Source organism: Pristiophorus japonicus, chromosome 17 (genome assembly GCF_044704955.1).
Source record: "Pristiophorus japonicus isolate sPriJap1 chromosome 17, sPriJap1.hap1, whole genome shotgun sequence".
Classification (NCBI taxonomy): Eukaryota; Metazoa; Chordata; class Chondrichthyes; family Pristiophoridae; genus Pristiophorus; species Pristiophorus japonicus.
Window position 1 is genome coordinate 25,675,086 of NC_091993.1, and position 24,816 is coordinate 25,699,901.

At 46.9% G+C, this 24,816-nt stretch overlaps 2 protein-coding genes across 2 annotated transcripts in view; both read left to right on the plus strand.

Moving 5' to 3' along the window:
- LOC139227615 (apoptosis-enhancing nuclease-like) overlaps positions 1-10,750 on the plus strand; it is a 26,731-nt gene extending 15,981 nt beyond the window's left edge. Inside the window, exon 5 of the transcript XR_011587443.1 lies at positions 10,668-10,750. The gene's annotated coding sequence lies outside the window, so the exon portion shown is untranslated. The remainder of the gene's footprint in view (positions 1-10,667) is intronic.
- Positions 10,413-24,383, plus strand: LOC139227616 (interferon-stimulated gene 20 kDa protein-like). Its single transcript, XM_070858496.1, has 3 exons — positions 10,413-11,046; positions 23,459-23,659; positions 24,211-24,383. Exons 1-3 carry the CDS (start codon positions 10,816-10,818, stop codon positions 24,355-24,357), a joined length of 579 nt encoding a protein of 192 aa, XP_070714597.1. The 5' UTR covers positions 10,413-10,815; the 3' UTR covers positions 24,358-24,383.
- The last annotated feature ends 433 nt before the right edge of the window (positions 24,384-24,816 follow it).

Below are 24,816 nucleotides of genomic sequence, written 5' to 3' on the forward strand. Positions count from 1 at the left end.
CAGCCAGCGTTCCCATTCCTGACTGCTACCCTTTTGACCCCCTCCAGCCGGGTGCGTGTGGGTGGGCGTTGGCTGAAGACCGGTTTGCAGTGGCCGGTGATGCTCCACAATGTTCAACAGCCCGATGACAATTTGCCTCACTTACGAAGCACGGCACTTGCGTGAGGTGTAACATCGGGCTCCAACATTGGAATGAGATGGTGAAGGGACACAACCCCGTCACGAGGAACTGCCTAGTGGTTGTAGTAGCGATGGTGCTTTCAGGGGAATGAGCTCCATTGGAAATGTTTACAGTTGCTTTCCACAAATAATTGAACACGAAGATTAGAAGATGGATACAGATGGGGAAGGCCACTTGGCCCATCGTAGATTGTCCACCCAGAAAGAGTCATACCGTCTCCATCATTGCATTCAACAGGTTTTTTTTTCATACTCTGCCCAGCAGTCCATTCAAGTGTTGTTCACTCTCTGTGAAGTGAGAGGCCCTGACCCAAGTCTTAACTTTGCCGTTCACGACTTTCAACCTGTGTTTCCACCTCCCCCGCATCACATTCGCCCAGTGATTCGAAAGCTGACAGATTAGCCATTGAGTATTTCGGATGATTTTTGCCAATTGGTTTGCCAGAGAATAAATTATTTTCAAACGATTTGTTTTCTTCTGTGTTATCTCTGTTGATTTTTTTCTTTTACCGTGTGCTGTCACCGTTACACCGGCCGGTAAAATAGCCACTTTCTATGTAGCACCTCATTATATCTCAAAAGTACTTCACGATGAATGACTTTGATGTGCAGTGACTGTTGTGTAGGGAAAACACAGACCAGTTAGAACATAAGAATTAGGAACAGGAGTAGGCCATTCAGTAAAATCATGGCTGATGATCTACCTCAACTCCAATTTCCTGCACTATTCCATAACCCTTAATAGCCAAAAAATCTACCCAGTTACCCAAGTGTTTTGCCTGCATCTGAACTGAGATGGGTGGTTTGAATGTTGCTGGCTTGGCGGCCTTGGCTGGAGTGTCTAGAACTAATGCGGCACAGTCTCAGAATAAGGGTTCGGCTATTTATGACTGAGATTGGGAGAAATTTCTTGACTCCGAGGGTTGTGAATCTTTGGAATTCTCTGCCCCAGAGGGCTGTCCCCGTTGAGTATATTTAAGGCTGAGATAGATAGACTTTTGGCTCTAGGGCAAAACATGGTGTCAAACATACGGCCCGCGGGCCGGACCCAGCCCCCCACCAAGTCCCTTCCTCTGGCCCTCCACGCAAGGGAGCGAGTTGGGGCCCTGCGAGTCCTGGGGGGTCAAGGGAGCGAGCGAGTCGGCAAGTCCTGCAGCGAATTGGTAAGTGCTCCAAACAAAGAGGTGTCCGGCATCAGGAAGCAAGTAACCGCAGCACTAAGTGAGTAACTATACAAATCATTTTATTCATTGTGTTTTGACATTGCTTGGGCTGTTGACGTGAATTTAGCTACCGTTCTTATACAGCCGATGTTGGGTAAATTAATACCGTATTATGCTTTTCATTTTCATAAGCCCAACTGTGTGGCCCGCGAGAGGTGTATTTGAATCCAAACCGGCCCGCTATCCGATTGAGTTTGACACTCCTGCTTTAGGGAAATCAAGGGATATGGAGATCAGGTGCAAAGCTGGAGTTGAGGTCAAAGATCAGCCATGATCTTAATAAATGGCAGAGCAGGCTGGAGGGGCTGTATGGCCTACTCCTGCTCCTATTTCTTATGTCATGTTCTTATGCAGCAGCAAGCCACATGGTGTTGGAGTGGGCTGTGAGATCCATGTTTGAGTTGCTGTCAGGCTGGATGGAACAGGACTGAGTCATTCAATTTTTGCCTTGAAGTGGATGGACCTGGAGCGGGATTTTCAGTTGATTCCATGGTGAATCAAAGAAGTCACATCCGGTGGAAGATTTTATGTTGGTTTAAACAAGAATCTTTCAAAACCGGAAAGGATTTTTGGGGTCCCAGAAGCATTAGCCCCGTGCCCCACCTCACCCTATCCCTTCTGTCTCCCTCTTGCATCTGAACAACTTATCTTCATTGATGATCCCAGAATCAGGATTTGTGACTTGTCACTTTGCCTGTGGAGGTTACATCTGCAATGCTGGAAAGTGGATCATCTTCCATTTTAGGAACTGAACGTCAGTGTCAAACACTCCCTGAGGTGATGCATTTATTCATTTAAATGTTTTGATTGTCCCAAATGATTTTACCATGACAGAAATCTAGGCTGGCACTCTGAGGGAGTGCTGCACAGTTGGAGGTGCTGTCTTTCGGATGAGACGTTAAAACTGAGGCCCCGTCTGCCCCCTCAGGTGGACCTAAAAGATCGCATGGCCACTATTTTGAAGAATAACAGGGGAGTTCTCCCAGATGTCCTGGCTAATATTTATCCCTCAATCAACATCACTAGAACAGATTATCTGGTCATTGTCACATTGTTTGTGGGAGCTTGCTGTGCGCTAATTGGCTACTGCGTTTCCCTACACTACAAACAGTGACTTCATTGGCTGTAAAGCACTTTGGGACATGCTGTGGTCATGAAAGGCGCTATAGAAATGCAAGTCTTTAATTCTCCCAGGGCGCGTATATTCTTTGCTCCATATCTATTGAGGCCCATCCCTAATAAAAATCTATTGATCTCAGCCTTTAAAGTCAATTGACTTAGAACCCTCAGCCTGGGGAGAGTTCAAGATTTCCGCTGCGCTGTGTGTGGAAAAAGTGCTTCCTGACTGGCCTAGATCTAATTTTAAATTTGCCACCTTGTTCTGGATTCCCCCAACAGAGGAAATAGTTACCCCATCGAATCATTTTAAGTTGGATCAACTCCCACCCCCCCCCCCTCCCCCCCCGTCCTTTCAATCTTTAACCATTGAACTGCGCAGGCATCCCCATGCTCAATTTCCAATGGGTGTTTTGGTCATTTGAAAGGGTATGGTAGTGGGCCAGCAACCCAGAGGTCGAGAATTCAAATCCCAGTATGGCAAATGAAGAAGTTGGAATTTAGTGAATGGGGTAGTTTGTAGGATGACACTGAAAAAAAAATGACCGTGGAGGCGACCGGATTATTTGTGGTAAACGGGTGATTATTAGTGTTAGAATAAGAGCTCAAACATTGGTGCTTTCATGCTGGAGGATGTCAGATCATGTTAGATAGTGACTGGCACAGCAAGATGTATGGTTCTAGTCCAATAAACGTCAGTGACCCTGTGGTTTTATTCTCTCGAGAACAATTTGTGCCGATCGTAAAGGAAGATAAGTTGTATCTTGCTTTCTGTTTGCTTATCCAGAGTTGAAACGCCTCAGTTTTTGGCTGCACTCTGAGCTCTGCTTCAACCCCTGTCATCTGATCCATCAGCACCTCCATTTCCCCACATTACAACAGTGACTATGGTCTACAGGGTTGTACTGATACCCGCCCTCCTGTATGGCTCAGAGACATGGGCCATATAGCGCAGACGCCTCAAATCGCTGGAGAAGTACCACCAGCGCAGCCTCCGCAAGATCCTGCAAAATCCCCTGGGAGGACAGACGCACCAATGTCAGTGTTCTCGATCAGGCCAACATCCCCAGCATCAAAGCACTGACCACACTCGACCAGCTCCGTTGGGCGGGCCACATTGTCCGCATGCCGGACACAAGACTCCCAAAGCAAGCGCTCTACTCATAGAAACATAGAAAATAGGAGCAGGAGTAGGCCATTCGGCCCCTCGAGCCTGCTCCGCCATTCAATAAGATTATGGTTAATCTTCTCCCGAATTTCCACTTTCCTGCACCATCCTCAAATCCCTTGATTCCCTTAATATCCAAAAATCTATTGATCTCTGTCTTGAATATACTCGACGACTGAGCCTCCACAGCCCTCTGGGGTAGAGAATTCCAAAGATTCACCACCCTCTGAAGAAATTTCTCCTCATCTCAGTCCTACATGGCCGACCCCTTATTCTGAGACTGTGACCCCTGGTTCTAGACTCCCCAGCCAGGGGAAACATCCTCCCTGCATCTACCCTGTCAAGCCCTGTAAGAATTTTGTATGACTTCCTGTTCTCAACAGAAGATTGGCAATCTCACCATAAGCTCACCCACCCTCTCCCCCCTATTCCCCCTATCGTGTTCATTTGTACCAGCCCTGTATCCCCTGTGCATGCACTCCCAGTAATCAACACTTCTTTATCGCTTCTGGATCGTAAGCAAATCACAATAAACATTATGGAAATATAAGTCATGCAAAAAAGAATATCTGCAGAATAGAGAATCACACATACCCAGAAGTGAGCTATGGGCTGGAATCTACTCGAGGACTTTAGATAGTAGGGGCTGGATTTTCTGGTCCTTTGTCCTCCGGGTTCCGAAATAGTGCCGTGGAATCTTTTACGTCCACCTGAGAGGGCAGACGTGGTCTTGGTTTAATGTCTTATCCGAAAGAGTGGCCATTGGCATGCTTTGTGTACTGTTGAGCTGGCTGTTTCTTGTCCAAGTAACTCATAGCTCTTAAAGCAGCAATTGTATTTAGAAGGGTAGAAGGATTGGACAATGTTGATCAACCAGTTAGTTATAGTTTTGACCAAGGAGGCAGGGTACAATAAGCCATGTAATTCTAAGAATCGGGTGGTTGCTTCTGAGAAGTGCATATTGTTTATTTGAAAGACCTGAACGAAAGCCCTTCAAAGGAACTTACTGATTTGCATTTTTTTGTGTATCCGTTTCATGAACTGGCACAAAGCTGCCGTGGTATTAGGATTGTCTCTTAACTAGTTGTTGTTATCACATGCTACTGTAAATGACTTGGTGAATAAACCTGTTCAGTAGTTGTCATTTACTATGAAAGTGTCTGGCCTGACACCTCATCACTCTGAAGCAATGGGAGATGTGTGGTGGAAATCCTACTGGATCTCTTGGCCCAGGACTTGCTGCCCCAATAGTGATTAGTGGGTTGCCGCAATCTATATTAATGACTTGGATGAAGAAACCGAATGTAATGTAGCCAAGTTTGCTGATGATACAAAGATGGGTGGGAAAGCAAATTGTGAGGAGGAAACACAAAATCTGCAAAGGGATATAGACAGGCTAAGTGAGTGGGCAAAAATTTGGCAGATGGAGATTAATGTGGGAAAATGTGAGGTTATCCACGTTGGCTGAAAAAATAGAAAAGCAAATTATAATTTAAATGGAAAATAATTGTAAAGTGCTGCAGTACAGAGGGACCTGGGGCTCCTTGTGCATGAAACACAAAAAGTTAGTATGCAGGTACAGCAAGTAATGAGGAAAGTAAATGGAATGTTGGCCTTTATTGTAAGGGGGCTAGAGTATAAAAGCAGAGAAGTCCTGCTACAACTGTATAGGGTATTGGTGAGGCCACACCTAGAATACTGTGCACAGTTTTGGTCTCCGTATTTAAGGAAGGATATACTTGCATTAGAGGCTGTTCAGAGAAGGTTCACTAGGTTGATTCTGGAGTTGAGGGGGTTGACTTATGAAGATAGGTTGAGCAAGTTGGGCCTATACTCATTGGAGTTCAGAAGAATGAGAGGTGATATTGAAACATACAAGATAATGAGGGGGCTCGATAAGGTGGATGCAGAGAGGATGTTTCCACTCATAGGGGAAACTAAAACTAGGGGGACATAGTGTCAGAATAAGGGGCTGCCCATTTAAAACTGAGATGAGGAGGAATTTCTTCTCTGAGGGTTGTAAATCTATGGAATTCTCTGCCCCAGAGAGTTGTGGAGGCTGGGTCATTGAATATATTTAAGGTGGAGATAGGCAGATTCTTGAGCGATAAGGGAGTAAAGGGTTATGGGGAGCAGGCAGGGAAGTGGAGCTGAGTCCATGATCATGATTGAATGGCGGAGCAGGCCTGAGGGGCCAGGTGGCCTACTCCTGCTCCTATTCCTTATGTTGCGCTCACCATGTTGTGCTTGAATTTGTAGTAAGCATGGGCTTGCCTATGGGAATTCTCCTGTGTGTGTTGGGCTTGAAGGAAAATGACTTTGAGAGGCCCTGGATCGTAATCTGGGAGTAAGTGACAGACTGGAATCGAATCAATAGGTTTGGAGGATTTATATGTGGAATAATGTCCGGGAGTCAGTTAAAGATTGGAATTGAATTGATGGGCTCAGATTATGTCACACACTCATTCACCTTTTATCGATATTAATGGGTTAGATAGGTTAAGCGAATGGGCTAAGGTTTGGCAGATGGAATACAATGTCGGAAAGTGTGAGGTCATCCACCTTGGGGGGGGGGGGGGTGGGGGGGGGTGGGAAACAGTAAAAGGGAATATTATTTGAATGGGGAGAAATTACAACATGCTGAGGTGCAGAGGGACCTGGGGGTCCTTGTGCATGAATCCCAAAAAGTTAGTTTGCAGGTGCAGCAGGTAATCAGGAAGGCGAATGGAATGTTGGCTTTCATTGCGAGAGGGAAGGAGTACAAAAGCAGGGAGGTCTTGCTGCAACTGTATAGGGTATTGATGAGGCCGCACCTGGAATACTGCGTGCAGTTTTGGTCACCTTACTTAAGGAAGGATATACTAGCTTTGGAGGGGGTACAGAGACGATTCACTAGGCTGATTCCGGAGATGAGAGGGTTACCTTATGATGATAGATTGAGTAGACTGGGTCTTTACTCGTTAGAGTTCAGAAGGATGAGGGGTGATCTTGTAGAAACATTTAAAATAATGAAAGGGATAGACAAGATAGAGGCAGAGAGTTTGTTTCCACTGGTCGGGGAGACTAGAACTAGGGGGCACAGCCTCAAAATAAGGGGGAGCCAATTTAAAACCAAGTTGAGAAGGAATTTCTTCTCCCAGAATCTGTGGAATTCTCTGCCCAAGAAAGCAGTTGAGGCTAGCTCATTAAATGTATTCAAGTCACAGATAGATAGATTTTTAACCAATAAGGGAATTAAGGGTTACGGGGAGCGGGCGGGTAAGTGGAGCCGAGTCCACGGCCAGATAAGCCATGATCTTGTTGAATGGCGGAGCAGGCTCGAGGGGCAAGATGGCCTACTCCTGTTCCTAATTCTTATGTTCTTATCTTCGGTGGCATTGCTCCTGGTAAATTGTGGAATGCCCTCTTTTGTGAAGAGCACTAAACCATTTTACCTGTTAATCTGCTGCTATGGTCCAGTTTAGTGCAATCTGTTGCTCCCCTTTAAACCCACAGGATCTAATTGGCAATGCCTTTCTGAGCTTAGTCAGAGGCCAGTTGCTCTTTGGCAGATCCTGAAGTCAACGCCAGATTAGAGGTAGGGATGGGGCAAGATAGTGGAGGAATCTGAGAATCTCGCTGTCCATTCTCTCGCACACAAGGCCCTGCAAGGACAGGGGTCCCCGGGCGGGACAGGTTGCAGCATTTTTGAAGTCTTGTGGCTTGCGAATGGTGAAAGGAAGCAAGCAAGGAGAGCTTGGGGGAAATCAAGCCTCGAGCTGATCGAAATTCAGTTGAGGGTCTTGGCAGTGGAGGCCAAGACGTACGAGGCTGGGCAGGTGATGTTGCAGCTGGTTTTATTCACCGGATCAGGCGGTGAGGGAGGAATCCAAACGCAGGGATTGAGCAAAATAGGGGACTTTCCACACCTCTGGGCCTAGTCATTGACGGCAGCTGGGGAGGGAGGTTGGGTTGAGAGCCAGAGGAGACGAGGTATTTCTGGGAGCCCAGGAAGACTGCCTCAGTTAAGTTGGAGGAAGTCTTGACTCATCCCGGGCTTGAGTCGGATTGGCAGCTGGAGACGATGGCAACAGCTGAGAGGTCAATGGAGGAGATGGTGATGTAGAGCTCAGTTTCACCAGCTTGTGTGTGAAAGCTGACCATGCTTCCATTAGTGTGGCCGAGTTGGTGGTATGCACATGCTGAAGAGGGAGGGGCCGAGGGTGCACCAGAGGTGACTGGCAACATGGGAGGAGAAAGAACATAAAAATTAGGAGCAGGCGTCAGCCATTTGGGCCCTCGAGCCTGCTCCGCCGTTCAATGAGATCATGGAATCGACCTGAACTCCACTTTCCCGCCCGGTCCCCTTATCCCTTGATTCCCTTAATATCCAAAAATCTATCGATCTTTGGCTTGAATATACTCAAAGACTGAGCCTCCACAGCCCTCTGGGGTAGAGAATTCCAAAGATTCACCACCCTCTGAGTGAAGAGGTTTCTCTTCATCTCAGTTCTAAAATCCCAGGAATCAGTCTGGTGAACCATCGTTGCACACCCTCTATGGCAAGTATATCCTTCCTTAGGTAAGGAGACCAAAACTGTGTACACTACTCCAGGTGTAGTCTCTCCAGGGCCCTATATAATTGCAATAAAATGTCTTTACTCTTGTACTTATATCCAGGAACCATTTGAGGCTGTGTAACACCGATGGCATCGAAGCACTGACCGCACTCGACCAGCTCCGCTCGGCGGGCCACATTGTTCGCATGCGTGACGCAAGACTCCTAAAACAAGCGCTGTACTCGGAACTCCTGCACGGCAAGCGAGCCCAAGGTTGGCAGAGGAAACGTTTCAAGGATACCCTCAAAGCCTCCTTGATAAAATGCAACATCCCCACCAACACCTGGGAATCCCTGGCCAAAGACCACCCTAAGTGGAGGAAGTGTATCTGGGAGAGCACTGAGCACCTCAAGTCTCGTCACCAAGAGCGTGCAGAAACCAAGCGCAGGCAGCGGAAGGAGCGTGCGGCAAACCAGTCACACCCACCCTTTCCTTCATTATCATATCATATAGGCAGTCCCTCGAATCGAGGATGACTTGCTTCCACGTCAAGAAGTTCACAGGTGTTTCAATGAAGGACCTGACCTGAAGGGTCAAGATGCCTGTGCGTGGATTTTTTTAACGTGCGGTGGCCGTTGCACATCAGTCACCACACGGGCTTGACAGAGCTTGGTCTTAGTGCAGTGGCGAGGGTTAACCAAGACGACTGGAGACCTGCTCTGCTGCACGGCCCTAGTGCGCACACATATCGCAGTGTGGGCTGGCTCGTGCTGCCCCTGGGCCCTCGCCTCTTCTGGGCCCCGAACTCGCGCCTCCCCTGGGCCCCGATCACGTCGCTCTACAATCTCTCATCGCTCCTTCGCCTGGACTGTTTTCCCACCTGTGACAGAGACTGTAATTCCCATTGTGGACTGTTCAGTCACTTAACTCACGCAGAACACAATTTCAAGGGACTGTCTATGATGATGATGATGATGGAGAAGAGTCCATTTGAGGAAGGTGGAGCCTTCAACAGACTCAAAGGCACCAGCGAGGGGGTGGGGGCGGAGCTTGTACAGGAGGCTTGGCTGATTAGTACAGCTCGTCCCCTCCACAAACAACAAACTGGGGACTTTAAGCTCAAAAGTGATGTCCCCACCATTACGCAGCAGAGATGAGTTACCTCATCGGAAGACGGCAAGGAACATAGGAACATAAGATGCAGATGGCTGATCTGCATCTTAACTCACTTGGTACTGTGACCCTTAATAGCCTTGCCCACCAAAAATCTATCAATCTCAGTTTTGAAATTTTCAATTTACCCTCCCCTCCCCTGGCCTCAGCAGCTTTTTGCAGAGAAAGTTCCAGATTCCCACCACCCTTTGTGTGAAGAAGTGCTTCCTGACAGCAGCCCTGAACGGCCGGGCTCTAACCTTGTTCTGGACTCTCTCACCTGAGCTCAGCACAGATTAGGGATAGAACTCGGGAGCAGCCTGAAATCCTTTGCTATTTTTACTGCCCTGGTGTTAAATTCCTGTGCGTGAATCAGTTGATAAGAATTGTGCTGGAGGGGAATTTTGACTGGAGGTGGTGTTAATCAGTGAATCAGTGATAAAACACAGTGACTTTTAGCCCTCTGACGTGTGGGACTCAGTAGCAGCACCATGCGGTGCCGTTCACAAATGTTGATGTTCAGGGAGCCGGATGTCGAACGTACTTAATCATCAAACGCAAACCGGCTGCAAACGTGATAGGAAGAAAATGGGTTCGAAATGTTTCTGAGATAGAGAAAAGATTTGAGAAAAAAAAAGCCACAGGCTGAAATAAAAACAAAGTGCTTAGCAGGCCAGCTGGTACTTGGAATTGGAACGATAGGGTTTGCTGTTAGGGCGGGGGCCCAGCTTCAGAACCCCAATGTGCTAAGGAAGAACACACCCAAGCTTATCTTCGCCCTTGCAGCATTTCCGGCCCTCGCTATACGACCTCAATGAGCGTGCTTGTGTGCGTGCACGCGCGTGTCACTAATTGCTGTCCACAGGGAGAAAGCTAATGAGCCGCGGGGGGGGGGGGGGGGGAGGGGCGGTATGCTAATTAGACTCAGTGGCATAACGAGCAAGAGGAAGGCGATCGAGGCGGGTGTTTGCGAGCTGGGTTTGGGTGCCAACCTTCTGGGTGGGGGGGGGGGGGGGTGGCGGTGACTCAGCAGAAAGGATCTGGTGCTGTGTAACAAAAAGAAACATTTTTGTGGTAGAGGTTTCTGCTCGTGATCGTGCCATAGCAAGCCAACATAACCATAAGCAAATAAGACAACAGCGTAACCATGGCCACTGTTAAGGTGTGGGTGTATGTAGGCTCTGTTGCTGATTGGCCACAACTTTGTCCCGACACAGAGCAGGAAATGGTGACACAAGGCTCAAAGCTGCTCTGTTGAAATTTGCGTTTGTTTTTTTTTCTTGCCTGCAGGCAAGTATTCAGTGCAAAGGTGACGCCCTCGAACGAAACTAGCTGGGTGAGGAAAGAGAAGTGCATAAAAAAGAAAGGAGAGAGTTGCTGTTTCGGTTTGAGTTGGCTGCAGGTTGAGGGCGCAGCTGGAAGCCTTGCGGACTGAAAGATGGTGGATCCTTCAAAGTACGTTGCCATTGATTGCGAGATGGTGGGTCTTGGCCCCCACGGCTGTGAGAGCGGTCTAGCACGCTGCAGCATTGTGGACTACTGCGGGACCGTGATCTATGACAAATTTGTTAAACCAGATGGGAAGATAGTTGATTTCAGGACCCCAGTGAGTGGGATTCGTCCATCAGATATGGATACTGCTTTGTCGTATCATATCGCCAGGGAGGAGGTAAGCTTCACCTTTTCACGCATTTAAACAGTGTAGTCGTTACGATGTGATTCAACAGCAGTCTTTCCTCTGGTTTACTTTCTTAAAGGGAAATCTCTAAATAAATCAGTAACTACGATTAACTTTACTGAAAGAAAGGCTTGCATTTATATAGCCTCAGGACGTCCCCAAGTGCTTTACAGCAAATTAAATACTTTTGGAGTGTAGTCACTGTTGTAATGTAGGAAACCCAGCAGGCAATTGCACTCGGCAAACTCCCACAAACAGATATGACCAGGTAATCTGTTTTTGTTATGGTGAATGAGGGCTAAATATTGGCCAGCACACCGGGGATAACCCCCTCCGCTCTTCGGAATAGTGCCATGGGATCTTTTATGCCCACCTGAAAGAGCAGACATTTAACGTCTCATCTGAAAGACGGCACCTCCGACAGTGCAGCGGAGGCTCCCTCAGCACTGCACTGGGAGTGCCAGCCTAGATTTATGTGCTCAGATCCCTGGAGTGGGACTTGAACCCACAACCTTCTGACTCAGAGACGAGTGTGCTACCCACTGAGCCACAGCTGACACTCTTATGGACAGACCCAGTGCAGGCCCCTAGGGAGGTTCACTGACACTGTCGGAGAGGAGATGAGGTGAGCCACAAGGCGCGTGACACCAAGTTCGGATTTTCAAAGACTGCGGATTTGAAGCTGAAGGGAACCGATTTGGAAATGGGAGCAGAAACAAAGTGACTAAGTTTCCTGATATGAAACTGGGGGAGGAGGAAGGGCGGGGGGTAGGGAGACCTCTACATAATGGGGAACAAAATGACCGAACACAGAGGGGCCAGAATCGGTTGGAGGATTGGGCTGGCGATGCAGACGTTTAATGTGGACAAACGCAGCTCAATGACCCTGGGGCAGGGAAATAAGTAATGGGAATATAAGCAAAATGGCCGCAACATACAGGACACAGCGAGAGGCAAGGGATCAGCAAAAGAACACAAGAATTAGGAGCAGGCCTTATGGCCCCTTGAGCCTGCTCCGCCATTCAATAAGATCATGGCTGATCATCGACCTTGTGGTGTATGTAGCGCACAAATCATTGACTCCACACGATCTGGTGTTGATCTAACTGCTGTGACCTTCGTCCTTTATTCAGCTCCAGAGTGCCTCTCGGGTGTGGTGGTCAGCCTTTTATAGTGCCTGTTGCAGGTACTTCCAGGTTTCCCACCACAGCGCCCTCTGTGGTGTACCATTGTGCTTATATTACATTTAAGGTACCAGGACGATACACACATCAATACATAACAGACCTCAATTCCCCTAGACTCCAAAAATCCATCGATCTCAGCCTTGAATATACTCAAAGACGCAGCATCCAGTTTAGGATCACTTTCCCTACATTACAACAGTGACTACACTTCATTGGCTGTAAAGTGCTTTGGGGCATCCTGAGGCTGTGAGCGGTGCTGTACAAATGCAAGTTCTTTTTCCTTCCTGGAAGAAAATGGGTTCAAAATGTTTTTTGAGGTAAAGTGAAAGTGATAAATCCACACACGGCTGAAATTAAAACAGAAAGCGCTGCAAGCACACAGCTGGTACAGGTTAAATCTCCCTTATCCGGAACCCTCGGGACCTGGCCTGTTCTGGATAAGGGATTTTTCTGGATGAGGGGTGGCCACTTTAAATTGGATGGTATATGTAGTGAGCAAGGGGATATCGGGGCTGGGAGTGCGGCAGAGAGATGCGAGGGGGCGGTGGATCGCGGGGTCAGGCCAGCTATTGTGGCCGTCGGCAGCGAGGAAGGACTTCAATTTGTTCATGTCGGAGTTCTGCACATGCGCCACTCGGTGGCCGGGAATGGTTCTGGACGAGGGGTGGTTGTGGATAAGGGAGTTCTGGATAAGGGAGGTTCAACCTGTACTTAAAACTGGAAAAATAAGGACCCTTCCTCAGGGTGCCGAGGAAGGTTACGCCCAAACGTATCCTTCTTGTTGAAACCATCAGCGCAATGTGAACAATGAGTAAACAGAACACATGTGCATAAAATGTTGAGCTTGTTGACAACCAGGCCCGTTATACACAGGATTATATCGGATATACCGCACAGAAACAAGCCATTCAGCCCAATCAGTCCGTGCCGGGTTTTATGCTCCACTCGAGCCTCCTCCTGTCTTTCCTCATCTAAATCTATCAGCATAACCCTCTATTCCCTTCTCCCTTATACTTATTTAACCGCACCTTAAATGCATCGATATTATTCGCCTCAACCATTCCCTGTGGCAGCAAGTTCCACATTCTCACCACTCTCTGACTAAAGAAGTTTCTTCTGAATTCCCTATTGGATTTCTTGGTGACTGTCTTATATTGATGGCCTCTAGTTATGCTCTTCCCCACAAGTGGAAACGCTGTCTCTGTATCCACTCGATCAAAACCTTTCATAATTTTAAAGAGCTCTATTAGGTCACTCCTTAGCCTTTTTTCAAGAGAAAAGAGACCCAGCCTGTTCATCCTTTCCTGATATGTAAAAGCACGCATTTCTGGTATCATCCTTGTAAATCTTCTCTGCACCCTCTCCAGTGCCTCAATATCCGTTTTATAATATGGCGTCCAGAACTGTACGCAGTGCTCTAAGTGCGGTCTAACCAAGGTTCGATACAGGTTTAGCATAACTTCCATAACTAAATAAAACAATTGGTTAATGACTGGGGCAGTCAGCCGTCTGATACCCATCGGGTTGTGAGGGAGTAGGGAACTACTTTCTCACAGGTTCTAAATCTTTCTGCTGTTGTGTATCCCTGCCTCCCTCGCTCCGTCTCTCCCTCTGTGTGTGTTTTGCTCTGACTTTTTCCGTCTGATTACGATCCTGTGAAGCGCCTTGGGACATTTTACTGCACTAAAGGCGTTCTATAAATACACGCTGTTGACATTCTTGTACTTGCATCTCGCTGCATCCTGTTCTCCGAACCCACCACAAATAATGGTACCTGCTTAATGTAGACACATTTGTTATTTTAAAAAGAAATTGAGACCTCTGCAACTGAAATCATAGGCAAGCCAACCTCCCGCAAATTGGTCAATCTCTCCTGGGAGATGGCAGGAGCGTTGTCTCATTGCATGTCCCTTGGTCAAGTCCATTGAGCCCATGTTGCCCATCTTAACCCTTAAGTTTGAGTCACCGTGTAACCATAATGCAGAGCTCCTGCTTTTACATCGGATATATGGCACAGAAACAGGCCATTCATCCCAACCAGTCCATGCAGGTGTTTATGCTCCACTCGAGCCAGGGCTGGATTAAGGGTGATGTACCTGGGGCAAACTGAACAAATGGACCTATAAGTTATGTTTGTTCATGTTCATTACATGACGTATAAATGTAATAACCAATCACTACAGTAGATTTATACTATAATATATTAATATAATATAGTATAAGTCGACCACAGTAATTTGTTATATTTATGCGTAATGTAATGAACCTGAACAAATATTAATATAATATATTTATATATTAACATATATAACACAGTTAAATAATAACACACAAATAGTAAAGATCTTGTCTCTGCAAAAATAGGTATGTACACGTTGGGCCAATAAACAATTTTTTCCTCTCTTGTTTTTCCCCTCATTGTCGATTCTATTCAGCCAGTTTGGGAGGCCTTATATTTTTTTTCCTACATTTATTTGCTGGGCCTGTGGCTGCAGCCCCGTGGTTAATCCGCCCTTGGCTGGAGTTTCCTCCCGTCTTTCCTTGTCTAAATCTGTCAGCATAACCCTCTATTTCCTTCTCCCTTATCTGCTTATCTAACCGCCCCTTAACAGCATCGATACTATTCGCCTCAGCCACTCCCTGTGGCAGCGAGTTCCACATTCTCGCCACTCTCTGGGTACAGGAGCTGCTCAACCTTTCCGTTTATTATCCCACAGGGAGGACACCCTAGCTTTGAGAGGGTCCGGGGAGAGGGGGAGTGGGAACAGGCAGGGGGTGAGTACCTTAACTGATACAGGTGTGCAGGCAAGGCAAGAGCTACAAGGCGAGACTTAGAATAGAATCATAGATCAGTGCAGCACAGAAGGAGGCCATTCGGCCCATCGAGTCTGCGCAGGCTCTTTCGATGAGCAATCCAGTTAGTCCCACTCCCTCCCACTCTTTCCCCACATCCCTGCAATATTGTTTCTCCTTAAATGAGAATGCTCAGGGGGAGTCCTTGCTGAAGACTCTAAGAGTTATCAATAAACTGAGCCCTAATAACTGGTCTGATAATCACAGCGACCCGAGCTCGGAGGAGGGAAGGTGAACAGTCCGTCTGGGTGGATTTTCCTCTTCATGGACTGGCCTTTGTTGTGTACGTGTAAATAACTGACAAACTGAGCCAGGAGAAATGTAACTTAACTGTGCTTATATACAACCCAAAATGGAGTCTCAAACCGGCATGAACCAGAATGAATACAGCAATTATGAATAGCTCCCGCAGGGTCCTAATGCCCGTCCAGTGAGCTGTAACAAATAAATAGAGTATGAACACTACATATTTCCCCCCTTTTTAAAATCACAATCTATGTACAGACAAAGTCTTTGAGCTAGCCAGGCCATGTTCTGATACGCTTAGACCGGCGTGGAGCTTGCAGTGTTTGATCGAGGTTTTCGGTTGGGAAACAGAATGGTGCCTCTGTTCCATCCTGTTGGCCTGTGAGTTGGGATCAGTCTACGAGCGTTCCATCGAGTTCCATCATTGAGCTCGTAGGTGTGAGGGCTGAACTTTCGCCTGATCTGTTTTGGAGGCGAAAGTGAAGATGCGAGCTTATGACTACGGTTTGGGCGCTTAACTCTGACCCAATCTCCGTTCTTCAGTTGGGGCTTTTGTGTCAGTGTATGACTTCACTTTTCGTTGGCGTTCCGAAATCTGGGATGCGAGTGTGGTTATCTTCGCGCTAGGTTTGGCTGGGGGTTTGAGAATGTTCAGTAGTCAGTGAAGATTCTGCCCAATCATGAGCTCAGCAGGTGTCTTCCCCGTTAGCGAGTGCTTTGTCGAATGGTATTGTGGAGAATGGTCTGAACCGCGTCATCGAATGTTTGGCCTGCTGCGAGGTTGGCTTTCAAACCCTCTTTGATGACGCGGTTAAAACACTCAACACCTCTGTTGCTTTGAGGATTATACTGAGCAGTAAGGCGATGCTCGATAGCATGGCGAGTGAGGAAATCCGCGAACTGGTCGGACACAAACTGTGGTCCATTGTCAGTGATTATGACCGCTGGGAGGCACCATCTTGTGAACATACGCTGCAGAATAGTGACGATCGTTGATGAGGTCACTGAACTTGTAGCGATTTTGGGCCATTTGGAATGCAGGTCATGTACTACAACAAGGAAACGCTGGTGCTCTGGAGCTGTGTCAACTGGACCGAAGATATACAACTGAAGTTGTTGCCATGGTGTTTGTGGCCATGGAATGGGCTTCATTGGCGCTGGTCGGATGTTTGTGGCCTTTTCGCTCAGACTGCATGCTTCGCAGTGTGAGACAAACTCCTCGATGCGAGTGTCAATCCCAGGCCACCATACTGAATCACCACATCTCTGCTTCATGCGGACAATGCCAGGGTGTCCATCATGTGCCAATGAGAGAATGCACTGTTGGAGCGACTTGGGAATTACTGCTCTATCACCACGAACTAGGCAGCCATCGTTCCAAACGGAAAATTCATCGCAAAGTCTGTGGAAGGTTTTCAGCTCTTCCAGAAATCTGGAGGAAGTGGCTCATGTGCTGAAGCGTAGCAACACTGTGATTCGGTTTTGAGTTCATCACAGGAGACAAGGTTTCTAATGGACTGAGTGATTATCGACGTGACATATGTGTCGTCATCTGTGAACAAGTCAGCACCAGAGTACGAAGCCGGTGTCAAGCGGCTGAGCATGTCAGCTACGTGGTTGCGACTGCCAGCGATGTAATGCACATCAAAGTTATACTGATGAAGGTGCTCTGACCATCGGCTGATTCGTAGTGGTCTGTGCCCAGATCCAGTTATAGCGAGTAGCATAGTTAGCGCTTGGTGATCCGCACGGAGGGTAAATTTCCTGCCCGAGAGGTAGATGTGCCAGCATTCACATGTATAGATGCAAGCGAGTGTTTCGCGTTCCCTGTAGAGTATTTACATTCTGCAGATGAGAACGTGCGAGAGGCGAAAGCGACTGGGAGTTCCAGGCCGTCAATCCATTGCGAGAGCACAGCACCCATGGTGGTGCCTGATGCATCCGTGGTGACGTACGTAGTGGCATTCGGATCAAAGTGCACGAGGATAGGAGGGGATGTGATTGTCTCCTCAAGCATGGTGAATGCCTGAGCCTGGGAATCTGTCCATTCCCAAGAGACATCCTTGCGCAGCAACTTGTGAAGTGGTTCGGCAATGTGCGCGTGGTGCGGGATGAACTTCAGAAAGAAGTTACAAGTGCCGAGGAATGATGACCGTTCTTTGACGTTGGTAGCCTCCTGCATTCGCTGGATCGCGTCATTGTTGTCAAGCACCTTGTGCTGTGACTCTCTAGCCCAGAAAGTTTATTTCTCCAGCAGTGAATGTAAACTTATTGGCATTAAGTGTAATGTTATGTGTAGCAAGTCTAGCCATAACTGCGTGAAGTCGCTGGTCATGTTCTTCCATTGTCCGTCCATGGATGACGATATTGTCAATCAGATTGAGGGCTCCCTCTATGCCTGCTAGCATAGTAGTGACAGTCTTCTGAAATGCACTTGGTGCAGAAGATCGTCCGTTGGGCATGCGTCGATACTGTTACAGACGTTGTGAATGCCGTGAGCGGTTTGCTGTCCTCCGCTAGGGGTAATTTGCAGGTAACTGCGGCGCATGTCGAGTTTCGTAAAGACTATTGAGCCATGGAATTCTGAAGACCGTTCGTCGATGGTAGGAAGAGGGTACTTGTCGGGGATGATGGCCTTGTTGACCTCTTTCAGGTCGATGCATAGGCGGATCTCCCCATTTTTATGCCAAGCAATGACTAAGTTCGAGATCCAGGGTGAGGAGTCGATGCTCTCAATGATTCCCTGAGATTCGAGTTGCGTTAATTCTGCGGAGACTTGGTCACGAACCGCGAATGGGAGACGGCGTAAGTCGCTGTGTAACTGGTTTGACGGAAGGGTCAACGCGGGGACGATGGCAGAATTTTGTTGTCACTCCAAACCCTGTGAAGATTGAGGGATACTGCTTGTCAAAGTCCGCCGTGTACACAGGTGTGCCGGTTGGGTTGTAAACTTTGAACCCAAGCTTGTCAAAAAGGTCATCACCCATGAGGCTTCGTCCCTTCGTGACATAAAAGGAAAAGTTCTCCAATGTTATGTCCTTGTAGTATATCGAGACGGATATCACCCTCCATTTTGGAGTCGGAGTACACATGTAGAGTGGAAGTTGCGGGCTGCAGTTGGCAGTGCGTGAAGTGGGTTTTGATCACAGCCTCGCTCAATATGGAGACTTTGGCTCCAAGGTCAATGAGGAGGCAGCAAGGCATACCGTCAATGTTTACATCTCAGTCCTTGAATTTGCCGGAACTAATGTGCAAAATGTCAATAACAGTGTAAACCATACTGGGTTTATCACTATCGGGGTTGTCCACATGTCGAATATGCTGTGATGAGTGACCGACACGAGCAAAATGGTTCATTTTACCACATGCAGAGCATTTCTTCCCACGTGCAGGGCAGTTAGGACTCTTTGCTGAGTGTGATTTGTCCCCACAGTTAAAGCAGTGGAAGTTCAGCCCACGATCCGTAATGGCTGGCTTATTACTAGCCCTGGGTCTCTGCTGTGATTTCCACTTTGGACGAACCACACGGGCTGTAGCTGCAGTCTGCTGCACAGGGGGAGCAGGGGATCTGATCGCTTTTGAATCAGAAAGCGCTGATTCAATTTGGATGGCCAAATTAGTAGCTTTGTCCAATGTTATTTTGTCATCCTCCATTGGCAAGTGTTCCCGAATGCGGGGAATCGTTGTTTTCTCAATAATTTGATCCCTAATCATTTCCTCTGCGAGTGCTCCAAAGTTACACGTAGCGGCCAGTTCAGTTAATGAAATAATGTACTGTTTGATTGATTCACCTTTCCCTTGCTCCCTTTGACGAAATTGGTATCCGTCCATCACTATACTTTTCTTTGGCCCAAAATATTTCTCTAAGGCGCTTACCGTTTTGTCGTAGGACTCCGTGTCTTCGATTTGGCCAAAGATACATTGACCTTCGGTGCCGAGGCAGTAGATAAGTATTGCACGCCGGCGAGCTGGTGTTACGTTGTCGCCGTCTAACCCACTCGCCGTGATGTAGGTAGAAAAACTTTTTATCCATCTTGGCCACTGAATTGGAGGCTCCCTGGGTGTGGAGAGGAAAGGCGGGGGAGGTAGGAAGGTTAACTTGAGTCATCCTCGTCACCAAATTATGTTGTGTACGTGTAAATAACTGACAAACTGAGCCCAGAGAAATGTAACTTAACTTAACTGTGCTTTTATACAACCCAAAATGGAGTGTCAAACCAGAATGAATACAGCAACTGTGAATAGTTCCTGCAGGGTCCTAATGCCCATCCAGTGAGCTGTAACAAATAGAGTATGAACACAACCGCCTTCTCGCTAAATTGCTTAAACAATTAATTCATTTAATTAAGTTGTTTGGCAGGGACATAAGAACTTATTGCAAATTTGGGCTAGAATCATTGAAGGGTTACAGCACAGAAGGAGGTCATTTGGCCCGTCGAGCCCGTGCCCGCTCTCTGCAAGAGCACCTCAGCTAGTCCCAGTCCCCTGCTCGTTCCCCGTAGCTCTGCAAAGATTTTTCCTTCCGATACTTATCCAATTCCCTTTTGAAAGCCACAATTGAATCTGCCTCCACCACCCTTTCAGGCAGCGCATTCCAGATCCTAACCACCCACTGCTTAAAAAAGTTTTTCCTCATGTCGTCTTTGGTTCTTCTGCCAATCGCCTTAAATCTGTGTCCTCTGGTTCTCAACTCTACCGCCAGTGGGAACAGTTTCTCTCTCTACTCTGTCCTGACCCCTCATGATTTTGAACACCTCTATCAAACCTCCTCTTAAAATTTCTCTGCTCTGAGGGTGCTCAAAATTTCTTCTCATTAATTTTATTCAAAGGACAGTCATTAGATTTGATGAATAGCTGACATCCCCAAGAGTGGTTGAATAACCTTACCTCAGGAAGGTGACTAGGATTTACACTCTTGGTTTCTGAGCAGTGACCTCTTGCTGGACAGCAGATGTCTCTGTGCGGAGGTCATAAGAACATAAGAAATAGGAGCAGGGGGCAGTCATTCGACCTCTCGAGCCTGCTCCGCCATTCAGTAAGATCATGGCTGATTTGATCCTGGCGTCAACTCCATTTCCCCACCCGCTCTCCATAACCCTTGACTCCCAGGTCAGGTCTGGGCTCGGTGTAACTTTCATATACAAAAGCAAAACACTGCGGATGCTGGAATCTGGAATAAAAACAGAAAATGCTGGAAATCTCAGCGGGTCAGGCAGCATTTGTCAGAACTGGAGTGTTCGGAATGAACAGATTCTTAACAAGCGCGAAGAGGGGGAAGGAAGAATAAACGGGAAGGTCTGAGATAGGGTGGAAGGCAGGAGTAGTCTCTCTAATCTTTCGTCTTCCAAACTATCACAGACCTTCCCTTTTGTTCTTAACTTCCAACTAGATTGGGATAAGCAGATAAGCACCTGTCAGAAAAGTAGTGAATGTCTTGAGTGTGTCCGGGATAGTTTTCCACAACATTATGTCCTAGAGGCAACAAGGGGGCAAGTCATATTAGATTCGGTAATGAGTAATGAGCCAGATTTAGTTAACAGCCTAACTGTGCGTGAACATTTATCCAATAGTGATCATAACATGATCGAGTTCAACATAATGTTTGAAAGGGACAAATGCAAAAGAGAGATTAAGGTTCTAGATTTGGGTAAGGCTGGCTTCCAACAGGATGAGGCAGAGACTGCCCACAGTCAACTAGGCAAATCAGTTAATGGGTAAAACGACAGAATATCAGTGGTCAGAAATAATTTAATGTGATACAGAACCAGTTTATACCCTGAGGGGCAAGAGCTCTACCAGCAAAAAAAACCCAGCCATGGACAACTAAAGAGGTGAGGGACAGCATAAAACGAAAAGAAAAACCATACAAAATACAAAAAATAGCACAGACCACGGCGAATGCAAAGCTGCAAAGGGTCACAAAACAGATAGTCAGAGCTACAAAAGGGGAGTATGAAAAGAAACTGGCAAGAGATATCAAAATCAATACGAAGAATTTTTACAATTATGTTAGGGAAAAGGGTAGTCAGGAGCAATGTTGGTCACCTAAAAACTGAACGTGGTGATATTGCCAATGATAAGGAAATGGTGGACATGCTGAATAATTACTTTGCGTCAGTATTTACAGAAGAGGATAACATGCCGGAAATCCCAAGGAAGCTAATATTGAATTAAAGACAGGGACTCAATAAAATTAACGTAAGTAAAATAACAGTAATGAAGAAAGTAATGGCACTGAAGAGTGACAAGTCCCCAGGACCAGATGATTTCCATCCCAGGGGTTTAAAGGATATAGGTGAGCACATTGCAGATGCCCCAACTATAATCTTCCAAAGTTCTCTCGATTCAGGAACCATCTCTTTAGATTGGAAAATTGCGCCTGTCCCTCCGCTATTTAAGAACGACGAGAGAAGGAAACCAGGGAATTATAGACCAGTTAGTCCAACATCTGTAGTCGGAAAATTGCTGGAATCTATAATTAAGGATTGGTGACTGAACAACACCACAAATGTTCAGCTGATCAGAGAGAGCCAGCATGGATTTGTGAAAGGTCATACCTGACAAACCTGATTGAATTATTTGAAGAGATGACTAAAGTAATGGACAGGGGACTGTCTATGGATATTATTTATGTGGACTTCCAGAAGGCATTTGATAAAGTCCCACATTAGAGTTAAGGTAGAAACCCACAGAATTGAGGGCAAATTATTGAGCTGGTTAGGAAATTGGCTGAGTGGCAGGACACAAGCAGTGGCAATATTGGGCAGGTACTTTAATTAGCAGGATGTGACTAGTGGTGTCCTACAGGGATCTGTGTTGGGCAACAACTATTCACTATTTATTAATGACTTAGATGATGGCATAGAAAGACATATGTCCAAATTTGCCGATGACACAAAGATAAGCGACACTGTAGACAGTGTCGATGAAAGCATAAAATTGCAAACGGATATTGATGGATTAAGTGAATGGACAAAACTGGGGCAAAAATGGATTTCAATGTCGGCAAATGTAAGGTCATCCACTTTGGACCTGAAAAGGAGAGAACAGGGTACTTTCTAAATGGTGAAAAGCTAAAAACAGTGGAGGTCCAAAGAGACTTGGGGGTTCAGGTCCATCGATCATTGAAATATCATAAACAGGTACAGAAAATAATCAAAAAGGCTAATAGAATGCTGACCTTTATATCTAGAGGACTAGAATACAAGGGGGTAGAAGTTATGCTGCAGATGTACAAAGCCCTGGTTAGCCCACACCTGGAGCGCTGAGAGCAGTTCTGGCCCCACACCTTAGGCACTCTACATTGGCCTTGGAGGGAGTGCAGTGTCGGGTTTACCAGAACAATACCCGGACTTCAAGGATTAAGTTGCAAGGAGAGATTACACAAATTGGGATTGTATTCCCTAGAATTTAAAAGGTTAAGGGGTGATCTGATCGAAGTTTTCAGGATATTAATTAGGAACAGATCAGGTGGATAGAGAGAAACTATTCCTGCTGGTCGGGGAGTCTAGGACTAGGGGGCATAGTCTGAAAATTAGAGCCAGACCTTTCAGGAGTGAAAATAGGAAACACTTCTACATACAAAGGGCGGTAGAAGTTTGGAACTCTCTTCTGCAAACGGCAATTGATAATTTTAAATTTGTGATTTTAATAGCTTTTTGTTAACTAAAGGTATTAAGGGATATGAGCCAAATGCGGGTATATGGAGTTAGGTCGCAGATCAGCCGTGATCTTATTGAATGGCGGAACAGGCTCGAGGGGCTGAATGGCCTCCTCCTGTTCCTATGTTCTTATAGGACACTAAGCAGGTCAGGCAGCATCTGTGGGGAGAGAAACAGGGTTAACATTTCAGGTCGGTGACCCTTCGTGAGCACAGGGAACCTCCTGGTGTCCTGGCCAACATTCAACCCTTATCCAACAGCAGAAAAAGCATTAAGCAGTCGTTGGCTCTCGGGGATCTTGCTGTGTGCAAGTTGGCAACCATGTCTGCCTACATAACAACAGAGATTATACTTCAAAAGTGCTCCATTGGTTGTGAAGCGCTCTGGGGCGGTCCCGACAACATGGAATGGGCTGTATCAATGCAAGTTCTAACAGTGTTTGCTGTTTCCTTTCAGATTTTGAAGATTATAGAAGGGAAGATTATTGTAGGCCATGATCCTAGATCGGACTTCCGGGTCCTGAAATCAGATATCTCGGACTATGCCGTACGGGACACCTCATCGTGCAAGTTGTTGATCATCAAGGCAAAGCTGAAAACTGATAGACGGGCTTCGTTAAAGACATTGTGCCAGAACCTGCTGGGGAAAAGGATACAGGTAAATGGGCCGTGTGTCATGGGCATCAGATACACTAACCAACCTCTCCTCCAAACTATCCACTGTTCAGCTCCAAATGCTCATCCCTCCATGGCCTCGCCCCTCCCTATCTCTGTAATCTCCTCCAGCCCTACAACCCCCCCCCCCGAGATGTCTGCAAATTCTGCCCTCTTGAGCATCACTGATTATAACCGCTCAACCATTGGTGGCCGTGCCTTCTGTTGCCTAGGCCCCCAAGCTCTGGAACTCCCTCCCTATACTTCTCTGCCTCTCTCTCCTCCTTTAAGACATTCCGTAAAACCTACCACTCTAACCAAGCTTTTGGTCACCCGCGCTAATTTCTCCTTATGTGATCTAGTGTCACATTTTTTTGTCTTGTACAGGTAATACTCCTGTGAAGCACCTCGGGACGTTTCACTACGTCAAAGGCACTATATAAATACAAGTTGTTGTTGTTGCACCCCAGCATCAGCCAAGTGCCCCCTTACAGCACCAGCTGACCTTGTCCACCCCGTGACCTCCCCTAACTGGTTCCCTCTTCTCTTTCACAGACCAGCCTCAAAGGACACTCATCCGTTGAAGATGCAGTTGCGGCAATGGAACTTTTTAAACTCGTAGACAAAACGTGGGAACTTCATCTCCTTGAGGGACGCAAAGTGGAGATAGTAAACCGATTTGAGCATCGTGACAGATATTAGTGAATAAAACAGATTAGGAACAGGCACCCTGATTTTCATATGTCACATGAATAAGGATTGATGCCTGCTGTTTACCCAGGATCACAAAACTGCACAGCATCTTTGTAACTCCCCACCTCCTTCAATTTTCTCGCGCTCCTTTCTGAATTGCAGTTCCGCGGGTGTTAATCCTTGAAACCGATTGGCCATTTTGTCATGTGTGACCCCAGACTGTGTCACGGTACGTGCCAACCTCGCCCCACTGCTACACTCTCGCAACTTCTACCAGGAGCCACTGGGTGACGATCAGGAGCAGCAAACCCTGCTGGGTTATTTATTCCACCTATCCTCTTTTCCCCCACCCCCGTCCTTCGCTCAGGGATTTGGGACAATTACAGTGACCCTACCATTGTCCTGGGCAAGATTACCTAAGTAAACATGGGGGGAGGAGGAGAGTATGTGTGGTTAATGTTTCCTTTA